The 13,715-nt window shown below is 37.0% G+C and overlaps 1 protein-coding gene across 2 annotated transcripts in view; it reads left to right on the top strand.

Annotated features, from left to right (window-relative positions):
- SV2C (synaptic vesicle glycoprotein 2C) overlaps positions 1-13,715 on the top strand; it is a 92,478-nt gene that overhangs the window by 47,168 nt on the left and 31,595 nt on the right. For both annotated transcript variants that reach the window (XM_072358913.1, XM_072358914.1), the window contains exon 4: positions 2,222-2,373. In XM_072358913.1, coding sequence (XP_072215014.1) covers positions 2,222-2,373 — 152 coding nt within the window. The remainder of the gene's footprint in view (positions 1-2,221; positions 2,374-13,715) is intronic.

Here is a 13,715-nt window from a genome sequence, read left to right as displayed (position 1 = left end):
AATAAGGTGAAAACTTGAAAAATACCAACATACACAGAAGCAGTCTTTGAGCCTAAATCTTCTCCAGATTTGGATGTGCAGAAGCCAAGATATCACGGGAGAAGAACACCATCCTTCTCTGTGCATTTAGTATTTTTTAATGGTTTTGTTGGTGGTGGTGGTTTTGGTGGTTTTTTGTTGTTGTTGTTGTTTTTCCTAATTATCTCTATTCCTATGTGCCTGTATTGCCTCTATTCAAAGAGGCATTTCAAGCCTCTTTGGCTAGCGAATCTGCAAATTAAAAAAGGCTCCCTGAAGCCAGAGGCTCCTGAATGCCTCGCCTAAACGTTGTTTTCATTTATCCTAGCTCTCACACTGAGCAGCTGCCAAAATCTGTTGTGACAAATCACAGCTATGAAGATAGGATAGCAGGCATTTATCACCTTTGCTTGTGACAACAAAAAATGCAAATGTACCTTAGTTTAGTATTTGTTTCAGTAAATTGAACTCTCTCCTGTGGTGTGTTATTTAAATCTCCTATTGATTGCCTCCTCCTGATAATCTCACAGAAAATTATGAACAGAAAGCATTCCGAAATAACACTCTGGAGGCATCGCTTTCAGTTGGGGTGATTTTTTTCTAAGATCAGAAATTGAATTAGTTTAGTTTCTTATTCATGTATTGCCATTTCTACCTGGATAACTGTTAAGTTTTTTGAAATTAAAAAACAACTAACCGTAAAACTTACAAACAAACAAACAAAAACAACAAGAAAGAACCCACACCCTGGTCAAAATGTTGAATACTGTGGGAATACAATTCAGTGCTGTGACTGAGCCCTGAAGAGTAAGAAGTTACTGCTGTAAGACACTTAAACCTTGGGAAAAGGAGAGCCCACAGGCCCTAGAACAACACTGAGGTGGCAGGGCACACCCAGCTACAGCAAAATGAACCACGATTCTTCTCTTCACCATGTTGCTTCCATTATTCCTCATCCCAAGATAACCTCCTAGTGCATTCTCCCCCACAGCCTGTGTGATGACAATACCCTGGCAAAATATTTTAAGTGTTTTTAACCATGAAAATAATATGAGATACTGCCCACCTCTTTGCAGAACTTGCGAAGAATGTTAGAGCTAACAGGCCCGCAATAGTACATTAATTTTTAAGGTAAGAGTTTTCTGGCAGTACTTTGTCAAGAGTTACCCAGAAGAAAATGATAGAACAGCATGTAACTTCTCAGTGCAGTATTCCACCGCTATACCAGAAGAAGTGTGATTTTTATTAGGATTTATATTCCATTTCTGTATTCATGTGTTCCTTTCTGATATTTGTTTTAATCTGTTATAAGATCCTTGGTTTTGCTCTCAGTTTACCCGTCATCGAAATGACAGCATAAATACACATTTATCTCTAAAGTTGAGTTAAAAAATTGAACAGTGCAAGACACTGCTTCTTGTAAGGATGTGATCTGTTATGTGAGAGTATCTCTTCAGACTTGATAGGTATTTCTTTCAGCAGGAAATTACAGCCCACAAGGACTTGTTTTGTGTATTGAAGAGGTAAAAACAGTGAAAGATTACCTGGAACTTGGTACTGAATATGGTACATATTTGTGTTACACTAAGTTTTGCAAAACCAAATTGAGGTCTTTTTATTTTCCCATCTGACCTTTAGATGCTGTTTATTCTTGCTGTATTAAAAACTGTGAATATTATATGAACACATGGACTTTTCCATTACAAAAATTATGTAGAAAGCAAGCACGAGCTTAGCAAATTACATCTTTTTAAATAGGAATGTAATAAGATGTGTTAGTAATGCATTTGTCATTTTGTGACTTCCTGTTTGCCTAAATCATGGATTGAAGATTAAGAGAAATACCTATTATTCTCTGGGAAAATTACTAACATTTTCAGTAAAACAGAGCATGTTTTGACGCTTGACAATAGATGGCCATGATTTGTGTGAAAGTTAGCACTTTGTGCTGGTTTCTGTTCCAAAGGCCAGCACACCAAATATACTGAAGTGTATATACAGTTTTCATGGAAATCTTTGACAAAAATTGTATCCAGACTGATGAAAGTGTATTGTTCTCCAGTACATGGTGCAATTAAAAAAATACAACCTTGCTAGAAATCTGCTTGTAATTTAGGTTTTAAATGACATTAACTATGACCTAGCTCTCACTATAGCTAGCTGTTACTCTCTCCTTTAATGCATGGTATGTCTCTCCTTTTAGGATTGGTGGAGTGGTGCCAACTGTCTTCTCCTATTTTTCGGAAGTGCTTGCTCGGGAGAAACGAGGCGAACACCTGAGTTGGCTTTGTATGTTTTGGATGATTGGTGGTATCTATGCTTCCGCAATGGCTTGGGCAATCATTCCTCATTATGGTAAGGAAAACATCTCCTGAAGTTCTCTCTCTCCTAATAAAATAGTAAAGTTTTTAAAGTATAGATTAAACATATCAGTTCTCAAAATAATTTTTCTGCTGCTAAAAGAAAACAACTTTCTTTTGCAGGAGGTGAGAATAGGCCATACCCTAAGTAATAGTACATTACAGAGTAAAAATTAGCATATATCCATGCTTAGTCATATTCTTTAGATTACTGGAAAGCTGGACAAATAGAAATGTAGCCAGTACTACCATTGAAACAAGGGAGAACAGCTGATTTGTAGACTTGCTTCAGAGAAAATATCTTTTGAAATGCCAAGTGTCAAATTTCTGCTAACTTTTTTGTTTTTGTTTGGAACAGACAAAATCTCAGTTACACTCTCTTAAGAAAGAAGAGTTAAGATTGTCTTAATGTTTGCGATGGTAGTTGTAAATGTAAAGCTGTGTTGGATGTTTTGTTCTTAGTATACCTATACGGTGATGCAGAAATAAGAGATATCAAATAGAGCGCCCTTAAATATGGTCAGGCTGAGTGAGGGGAAATATGACAGGAAGGTTGCAGTAACTGAAATTATGTGTACATGCAATATAAACTACTTTGTGAAAGAACTCTACTCTATTGACATCATTAAACATTAAGCGCAGGTAGAGGATCTACTCAGTCTCCTGGTTCTGCCTTTCAGAGGAGCAAAGTTCTCACAGGCCTTCAGGGTTGTTGGGAATTCTCAGCTGTTTTTAAAAATCAGGCTCTGTAAGGACTTCTAGCTGGCATTCTCCAAGACAAGTAGAGCAACTCTGTGAGCTAGATAGCATACCAAGCAGTTTTCTTGAGCCAAGCAGTGACATTTATCGAAATTGGATTGTGCAGGGGAGGAAAAAATTTAGGAGATTTGCCCAGAGTGATTGGAGCATTTAGCAGGCAGTAGTGCCCAGAAATAAGTTATAACCATGCAGACCAATCAAATACGTGGACTCTTGCACTAAAATTAATTTTAGACTGTACATTCAGCCAGAATCTCTGTCCTTAACCTTGGCTTTTGGCTTTGGATTGCTGAAATTAGAGAAGAATCTTTGCTGGCAAGACACAGTGCTTATATATAGAGATTTTTATTATTATTATTATTATTTCCAATTAGTAAATTGCTCTGAGCACTTTTTTTTTTTTTTTTCATTTTTAATATATTTTTATTTCCCTTACCATTCAGTGAAAAATGCAAACAATGGTTTAAACAGAGTGTCTGATTTCACTGTAGATTTCGTTACTTGATAACCTTCACTGAAATGCTTTAAAATATGTTACAGGGCAGTGTATCTCAATGAATAACAATACACATCCCAGTACTAAAGCAATGGCACTGGAGGGAATTGTTTTCTTCTTCCTAGTAGTAGAAGAATACCAATAGAAAAAACCATGCTGCTCTTTTTCAGTTTTGTGTGTGGTAGATTTCTGCAAAAGTATATATAGGAAACCACTTAAGACAGAAGAATGTAAAAACCATTTTCAAAAGACAGTGTTCTTCAGCTATAGCTGTGCAAATTAATCTCTTGCAGTCTAGTAAGTAAAGTCATAATAGCCAAAGGGAGGGCTAATAAGGAAGCTGCAAACAGCAGGTGCAATTGTTTCTCATAGGAAAAGAAGAAGGTTTATACACCATTTTGGAAAATTTAAGCAAAGTACATCCTCAGATTGGCTGAGGTCTTCCAAGTGTTTTTACTGCAAGTTAGACTTTGCACTATCTTGTCAAGTTTAAAGCCTTTGTTTTACTGCCTGGAGCTACTCTGCTGAGAATCAGATTGAAGATGCTTCAGTTTTGTGATCGTGATGTTCCGAGCTCATAGGCACTGCAGAGTACACCCAGGTCAAATACTGCTCTGAAACTGCGGAAGGTGTGTTCATGCAGTGCTGTATCCTTCTGCAAACACTCCTGGTCAGGTTAATGCTGTCTGTAATCTCCACATCACTTGTATCACTTGCATGCTTGAGGACTCCTGTAGAGCAGCTTTCTCTTTTAGGATTTCTGTGTGATTTCCCTTGAATATTTTTGATGGAATTAAGCAAAGATGGATCTTTTTCTCCAGACCACCTTCAGTTCTTCTCATTAATCATATCTCCACCAACCAGTAAGAAAAATGTAATTATAAGCAATGCATACAGCCACTTCTAAGGCCCATTTATATAGTTTACAGGAATTTCTGAGCTCTCTGCTTCTCATCTGAGGAATAAACAACGTTCATTTTTCCTATATGAACACTGAAACTACTCAAAGGCAGGGCATGAAGCTGTAGCTATTGAAAAGCAATAAACTGCCATTGAGCATAGTAAAGTTATTCTTAAATGGATAGAAGAATAGCAGACCAGCATCACTGAGTCATCTTCTTGATATATATATATTTTTTTTTTTTCTCAGTTTTATGGTTGTATTCCTTTATTTCCCACTGATTCTTATATAAGACATTTTAAAAGGTCCTAGATTCACAGCTGATATATACTATCTATCTGCCTCCAAGACAACAGTGAGCCTATACCACTTCAGCTGTTCAAGATTTAGCCGTATCTTTCCCTGATAAAATGAAATCTAAGCTCAGTTTATCTGTTTCTGCTCAGGCCGCTCAGGAATGTCTGAAACCAGAGAGAGATTTTAAAAACATGTAATACAGGGAAGCTAACAGTTGCCTTGGCATCAGTGTGTTGTTAAGAGAGGAATCGGGGTGATGTAGTGCTGCAGTGACCGCATACTGAAAGACTAATTTCATCTGGAAGGCAAGCGAGTTCCAAGCATTCTTTAAGTCTAGCTGTTGGCTTCTGTTTCAAATTTGAAAATGGATGCAAATTCGTTCAGAGTTCCTTACAGAGGAGTTGAGGTCATGGAGAAGCTATTAGAAGAAACATCTGCAGACAAATGCTTCTAATTGCAGTCAATTAACAAAATCCCAGACCAGGCTGCTGTGAATAAATGGCTTTATGCAGTACTTCAGTCAGGCTCCATAGGAAGGATAATTACCATTTTATAAACCATTTTGCAAGTGCAACTTTAAATTTAGCATAATATTTCAAGGTGGATTACTTCAAAGACAGTCAAATGCATCAAATGTGTATCTCAGTATTCTTTAAAAGACTCATTTCTCAAACAATGAAAAACCTTAACAGTGAGAAATTACATTTCAGTGTAAAATCTTGATAGTGATGTATTACCTTTTCATTACACTAAATTTATGTCTTTGTTCAAGGATAGGAATGAAAAGGACTCACCCAACTTTTTTAGCCATTTTACACCTTTGTTTTAAAAAGTTGCAAAGTTATCGATTATACAAAATACTGCCTTCTGTACGCTGTGTTATTTTTTATAAGAGCCTAAAATGTTATTGCTGCAGATCTCAAAACTGAACATCAAGGAGCACTAGTTAAAGATTTCCATTTATTAATACTTTCTGTTTTGGTATTGAGTTATTCAGTTGTTTTCAGTCTGCATAGACAGCAGAAATATTCCCTGGATTCTTCCTGCTTAACAACAAACATAGTAACCTCACTGATTTACCAATCTTATTGATCTTATGAGAAGTTGAATATGGGGTGGAAAAGAAGTTAGACTGCTAAGGAAGAGAACTGGAGATCACTGGAAGTCTAATCAGGATGGTGTGAATATTGAGGCTCCTACATATAAACAGCAGTTGAATCTCAAGATCGAGAGAAAAGAACTGTGTAGAGCAACTGAAGGGCAGCGTCACGGATAGAATGAATTTGCACATTCCTCTTTTACACCACTTGCAGAATGATGACAATTTCATTTGCTTTTTTAAAAGATCAATAAAGCTAATCAAAAGTTCATTATGTTTTTAGCTGTGTTTACAAGTTATGGGATGGAGTCTTTATCACCATTGATTATTATTAGTTTCTTGGTTGTATTTTGCAACTTAATGGGATTTTCTACAATCCGTTAGCTATGAACTAAACTTGTAAGCATAGCTGTGTTAGAACAACAATATTCACAACAATTTGTAACTTCACCTCTCTATGTAGACAACACAGTGCAGTGGGATTATGCAACGGGTTAAGACTGTCAGTGCAAAAATCAGATCCAAGTACTTAGACCTAACATTTTGTTTAGGCTGGTGTCTAAATTACATCACCTGAACTATTCATCTTTCATCAGCAGAGACTTTTTTTCCACTTACTGAGCAGCCACTTGTGTATGTAAAAGACGACATTCTATAGAACTACACAAGGAACACTAGAAGATGTTTCCATTCCATTTGCAAAGAACAGACAAGTTGTCCTGTGACTGAAAGAGAAGAGGCTTCAAGTTATATTCCCACTAATGTCATTAGAAATTTTTTAAATTAAGAAAGTGAAGTTTTGCAGAATACCTAATACATATAGATATGTTTTACAGATACACAATAAATATGGCTATAGTAAACATCTATATAGCTATATATATAATCATATATACAGATTATTTTTAATTGCTTTTTTACAGTTATACGGAGCTTAAAAATACAGACATCATAAAAGTGTCTGAACTACGGACTCAAAACTCGGGTTTGCAGAACATTGTATTCAGGAGACAAACCATGACTTCTATTTTTAAAAGGCTTAATAAACTCAAAGATAGGTGCAGTGAAGTACTTACATCTACTGTCAAAAACTATTGCAGTATCTCCACCACCACGGTTTTCTATGGGCACGTAAGACCACTGCCTGACAAGGTTACATTGCACACTGAACTTTCCATCCCCATGGCTCTACTGATTCTGAGAAGTCTTTTCATGGGCACAGGAACTCCTAAGTAGCCTTTATTTCTATGTGCAGTTGTGATGACAGTGCAAAGATCTGTTCTGTTTTGTGTGAATGGCTTGTTAGGTGGCCTGAATAGGATTCCTTTTGTAATATTGCTGAGTGGAAGTGGATCAGTTTGCCTGGAGAAATTAACTTTATTGGCTATCAAAAAGATCTTAATTTCACTTTTTTGGTAGATGTCTCTAGAGTAGCTTCTGTAGTATTTCCTGTTGTCACGTTTGCTTTGTTCTTGTGACATCCACTTGGAGATTAAAAAGGTAAACACGCCTTCAAAACTGCAATAAATGCGGATGTGGAGACAGAGATCTAAAGGCTCAGAGTTAAACTCAGAGCATGCTCAGCACCAGGCAGTGTTAATGGAGGAGTTAAGCTCAGCTTGCAGTAGACTAAACTGAGGAAACAATGGACTAGAATTATTTAGTGGCATTTCAGGAAAAAAAATAAAAAATCTCCCATTTTCTATCTTTCTGTTGGGATTAAAGGTTCCTTAGTGAAAAATGACTGCAACAATATTGGGATCAAAAATCATATTCCAGTGTTGTGCAGTATTCATGGTTCTATAGGACTTGATGATTCTCCAGGAAGCTAAAAAGCAGAAGGATCTTAGTGACCATCCATCTTGCAGTTCTGATGAGCAGATCTGGATCCTTCTGAGAGGCAGCAGCTGTGAGGGATTTCAGACACAGAGATTTCAGTCTGGCCTATTTAAGGGATACAGGTGTCTCAAAATGAAGCCAAGAGGTTGCACTCTTCTGTAGTAATGATTATTTCAAATGAATGCCATGAAACAATAGTTGCCCAGTATTAAATATGACATGATATATACTTTAGATAATATAATAAAAAGCAGATTTTTCTGTCATTCAGCATTTATTTTTGTGGAAATTGAAAAGTTAGTGGTGGGCAGATTTATGGAGATTAGAAGCCAGATTTTTTGCTAAAACACACACATATATAATAATATATATATATAAAAACCATATATATATATAGCCATACATATCCATCTCAAATAATCTTTTGGATTCTTCTCTAGTTATCAGTTTAGTTCTGCATGTGAATACAAAAAAATCTGTGATGATGGTGGAAAAATTTGAGTCAACTTCATTATTAACAGTCTGTAAGAATAGCTGTTACTTACCACATTGCACAGAATAATATCTGTAAAACATGTTTAGTTAGAATTTGTTCAGATCTATACAATTTAGAGTGTCAAAACTGATGGTGATGCTGTAAATAAGTGGCTGCTTCTTAACAGATACTGGTTCTTTTCAGATATTTCATATATATATTTCATATATAGCACTTCTAAATTCCAAAATGTACATTAGAGGTGGTTCTAAGCACCAGACAAAAAGCCCAGTTTTCCCTCATGCCTATTTCGCCAACTCTTCCCACCATTTCATCAGCAGCAAAGTTCCTAAAAGCTTATAAATGTGTTATAAATCATCAGTTTGTCTTAGGCAAAGGATCACTGAGTTTCTTCTTCCACCTTTCCTTTGCTGTAGTCCCTAAAGGGGAATTTGATAATCTCCACTGCTGTGCACCCATCCAATCAAAAAGACGGGTTGCACTTACATGATTTATAATAAAAATAGCCATGCTCGACTGATTTCATATTGCTGCATCACTGCAGTGTCTACACCCTAAAGAACTAAGGGGAAAAAAATTCTTTTGTATCTATAGAGATGATTTACTGTGGTTGCTTTTACGTCAACATCTAATCAACATAAACTGAAAACAGGAAGAACAGTTACATTTGTTCAAAGTTGGAACATCTTGAAATAGGATGCCATCACTAATTTAGATATGCACGAGGGCCATCGATGATGTCTTTTCTAATCTTGCAGAAAGAAAAGAAGAGAAAGGCATGATTATCTGCAAAGGGAAAAGGAACAAATAGCTCATGGGTGATAAGACAAAAAGTAATGACCTGAAATTCTAGGAAAGAAGAAGTAGTATGGAAAGGAAGAGCCACTTCCTAATAGTCTGTTAGTTAAACATCTGACTGAAACTCCTATAGAAGTAGTAAAATCTCAGTCACTGAATGTCTTTTAAAAAGATCAGCTAAATATATTTTGAGAATAACATAGGGGCAATCACTGCTTCTGTCTTGGATCAAGTGGCTGCACTTTGCAGGGGGCACCCTGCATAGACCCCTCCATCCCTGTTTTCAAAGAGCTATTAAATGAATGTGGTTGCTCCAGACAGTAGTGATGAAGGACAGAAAAAGGCAGGAAAAAGAAAGCAGAGACAAAATGAGGAGATAAGGTCAGAACATAGAAGAAATAGAAGACAATCAAAACTAATAATTAAAGAGCAGTATTTGTTATTTCCAAAACATGTGGGAAAATGCTTGTCTATCAGACATTTCTTACTGGTAGCTCCAAAAGAAAGAGAGATTATTCTGTTGAGTGTTCTGGCAGAAAAATTAGTGAAAAGGCATTTTGAAAATCCTGCGCTCCTAATTAAAAGGAATATATATATATATTCATTTTTTCTAAGACTTTTCCTCCTCCTGTGCCTTTTCATTGAAGCTCAGAATAAACCCAAGCCATAGCAGCAGCCAATTTGTAAAAATCAGAGTCCAAGGCACATTTTCTGTTATGCAGTAATTCCTGTTCTCTGCAGATCTGTTCTCTGCAGATGTCTCACTTTTATTAGTAGTCAAGAACAAAGAAATATGCCAAAGAAAATGTGCGAGGGAATAGTTTCTTGTGTCTTTTCTCAGTAATAAAGAGCCCATTAATGCAAAAATGTATCTGCAGAATTTTAAAGCAATCTTCTTGGAGGAAACATTTTCTGCACATTTTAAAAGCAGCAGCAGCAGCTCTTTAATTTTACCTTCTTTATACATAATTTTCCTTTGTGATAAAACTTGTGGTTTAAGAATCCATGAATCTGTGGGTGCCATAGCCAATGGAAAATACTGTTGGTCATCTAAAAGATGTTGGAGTTTTGTTAGTGTTTAATCTGAATTAACTATAGTGCTGTAGTGCTGCACAAATCGAATAGATCAGACATAAGGGCATCTCCTTTATAATATATAATGCAACACATATACTATATGATGCAGTGTCTGTTGGTCTGTTCAGCATTCCACTAAGAGGGAAAATGATCCCCTGTGTGCTGTACTCCTCCACACTTAGTGCATTGTCATTAATTCTGTATCCTGAGGGATGAAACTTCAAAAATCTAAGTTAATTAGAGTGGGTACAAGATAGTTTTAATGTTACCTTGATTTATCAACTCCTACTCATGTACAGTTCTCATTCTGAAATAAATCCTAAGAAATAAGATTATGTTAAATGTGTGTACTTTAAAAAAATAATCTTCATCTTTGGAAACAAAAATGACAGAACACAGCAGAATTTAAAACAGCTGCTTATGCAAATCCAGCTGGGAAAGCAAAACAGATCACTTTGTTTATCAGTTTGTTGTTTTCTGTCCCCTAATATATTGTTTGATATGGTCATTTAGATGTTTACATTTGCAAGCCTTAGAAGCTTAAGTAGCTTTTAGCACATCTACTTACTGATCACTAAGGATGCTCATTAGTGAGCTTCAAGTATAACCTTCTGCTGGGTTCTTTAGTTTGACTGTGAATGAGAAAATTTGTTTATCTGCAGGTTCAGTAAAAGCCTAATGATATTTTGTGAGAAAAGGAATTACAAAGCCTTGTTTCCTAAGGGTGCCTTGTTTCCTAAGGGTTTCTGGTCATCCCTAAGTGATCCTTATTAGTAATAAGTGATGCTTATTAGTTCCTTTCTCTCTACTCTTTGTTTGTGAGGAATATAACAGAATCACAGACTGGCTGAGGCTGACAGGGACTTCTGGATCCATCTGGTGCAACTCCTGCTCAGATGGAGTTACACAGGACCCTCATTCATGCAGCTTCTGAAGATCTCTGAAGGGGTGACCCCACAGCCTCTGGCAACCTGTGCCAGTGCTCCTACATCTGCACAGCACAGACATGGTTCCTGACATTAACAAGGAATCTCCTGTGTTCCAGTTTGTGCTCATTACCTCTTGCCCTCACCATCACTGAAGAAAGCCTGCCACCATCTTCCTAGAACCCTCCCTTCAGATATTCACAGATATTCTCCTGAGCCTCCTCTTCTCAAGGAAGAACAGTTCCAGTTCTCTGAGCCACTCATCATAGGAGAGGTACTCCATTGCCTTCATCATCTTGTTGGCCCTGCATAGGACTCTCACCAGTAGTTCCACATCTCTCTTCTACCAAGGAGCTTGGAACTGGGACTGAATAGTCCAGGTCTCATAAGTGCTGAGTAGAGTTGCAGTTTTTCATATCCTCCCCACAGTAACTTGCACATTATAGCCTCTTTCTTGCTTTGCTTACCTCAGAGAAAAGGCAGCACCTTTGTGTTCAAGTCAGATCTGGTGGTGTGACCACTATGCACTCCTGGTATCCAGGCTGAGGGACCACTAACTTGTGCCTTTTCCTCTCTGCACTGATAGGGCCTATCGCCACTGTTTAGGCAGTGCATTTCACGTGCTTTTGGGAAATACGGCTGCCTTTGCAACCGTTTCTCCCTGTCAGATTTGATTGAAATAAGTCAATGGTTTTTAACAATGTAGGTGGAGGAACTAACAGACAGATAAACAGACTATTGCCATTAGCATCACTACCTAATGCCATAGACATAATTTTCCAAAGAAGCCGTAGTAATTGTTATAACAACAAAACAACAGACTCTTCTCAGGCTTAGTTTTAATGAAAACTTATTTCTCACAATCAATCGGCCTTGATTATAAATTAAGAAAAATTGCTTGAAGTTAATTAACCTCCCTTGCAATTCTGGCCAGTTGCCACCAGAAGTGTCTACAGTATCAGACATCACAATAGTTGTTTTGTTTTGTTTGTTTGTTTGTTTGTTTGTTTTTCACTTCCAGAAACAAATAATATGCTAATTCTGATAAGATTTCTTCTTTGTTCTTTTATTTTTTTTCCCTTCATCTCCTCAGAACTGATACTGACTGAAGCAAGAAGATCTCTAACTCTCAGTTCCTCTCATGCTCCTTGAGTCTGTATTATCTAGTTTCCATTCTAGAGCAGGGGTTATTTGTTTAGGGACGTCAACTGTCTCGGTCCCCATGCTAGCTGTTACTTGAAGGTAGTAGTGCCATAAAAAGAGAGAAATCACAACTGAAAAGATCTTGATAATGCTGTTAGATTTATTGAATATAAGGGCTGAACTGAAAGTAACGTCTCCTATTTTATTACGTCAACGCACAATGTCAGTGGCTGGTATGGCAGTAGGGGTTGAACCTTCCCACCAATATCCCATTACATTTTGTTGCCACATGACAGTTGGCAGCAGAGGGGCAGTCTCACAAAACAGCATCTGACATGGAAGTGTGTATGAAGCAAAGGTGTGGCATTGAATTCCTCCAAGCAGGAAAAGTGGCACCCACTGACATTCACTGACACTACCTGAGCGTTTCTGAAGACCAGACAGTGGACGTGAGCACAGTGAAGCAGTAGGTGGTGTATTTCAGCAGTGGCAACAGCAGGTCATCTCCATTGGGGCAGATATTTATAAGTGTGGCATGCAGAATCTTGTTTATTGCTGGTGAAAATGCACAGCTTATTGTAGTGTCTACATTGGAAAATAGTGTTTTGTAGCTGATGTATAATATGATGTATCACATAGTGTTATTGAGTTCTTTGTATCTGTTGTAGTTTCCATAGTAATACATGGTAACTTGTGTATTATTCGTTGTTTATTTAATCACAGAATCATGGAATCACCAAGGCTTGAAAAAGCCTCCAAGATCATCAAGTCCGACCCACAAACTGTAGTGTTCTTGATCCCTTTTGTAGTTACATTTGAAACACTTCAACTGCCTCTTGTAAGCAAAAATCTCTTCCTCACTGTGGACAAAGAGGACAGATTGCAACTGGAAGTCACTATTACTGATTTTGTGTTGGCAAATAATATTGTATTGAAAGACACTGAGCAAAGTTTGAACTTAGGTCCTCTGACACATAGTATAGTCGGTACAGAAATATCCATATATTCAGTTGATCAGGTTAGAAGGTGTGACCATGTGCATTTGGTCACATCATTAAATTACATAAACTAACTACCTAGTCTGTCTGTCTCTCTTAGTAATATGATATTGTTCCTTATTTATTTGCTTGAAACTAAAATTTAAAAAGATAGTAAAAGATAAATAGCAAAATAGGAAATCAGACGACAATCACAGCACCCAAATGGTTGTGGAAACAACCAACACACAAGGATTTTTTTGTGCAGTGAATTCCAAAACAAATTAAATTTAACAAGGTTACATTTTGAAAGACCTCCTTGAATTGTGTGGATGCCCGTGTTATTGCACTGCGGCAGAATGCAGAAGATGAAAGGCGCATCACTGGTAAATGAACCATCCTTTCCCCGTTCTTCAGAAAATGTTGCAGCATTTCAATGATTGCTTTGTTTGTAAAAGTTAGACTAGATAAATAGGCCCCATTGTCTTTTCATGAACTGCAGTGTTTTATTGTGCCTTTTTTCTGACTG

Source organism: Excalfactoria chinensis, chromosome Z, assembly GCF_039878825.1.
Source record: "Excalfactoria chinensis isolate bCotChi1 chromosome Z, bCotChi1.hap2, whole genome shotgun sequence".
Lineage (NCBI taxonomy): Eukaryota > Metazoa > Chordata > Aves > Galliformes > Phasianidae > Excalfactoria > Excalfactoria chinensis.
This window is presented reverse-complemented; position numbering and strand designations above follow the sequence as displayed.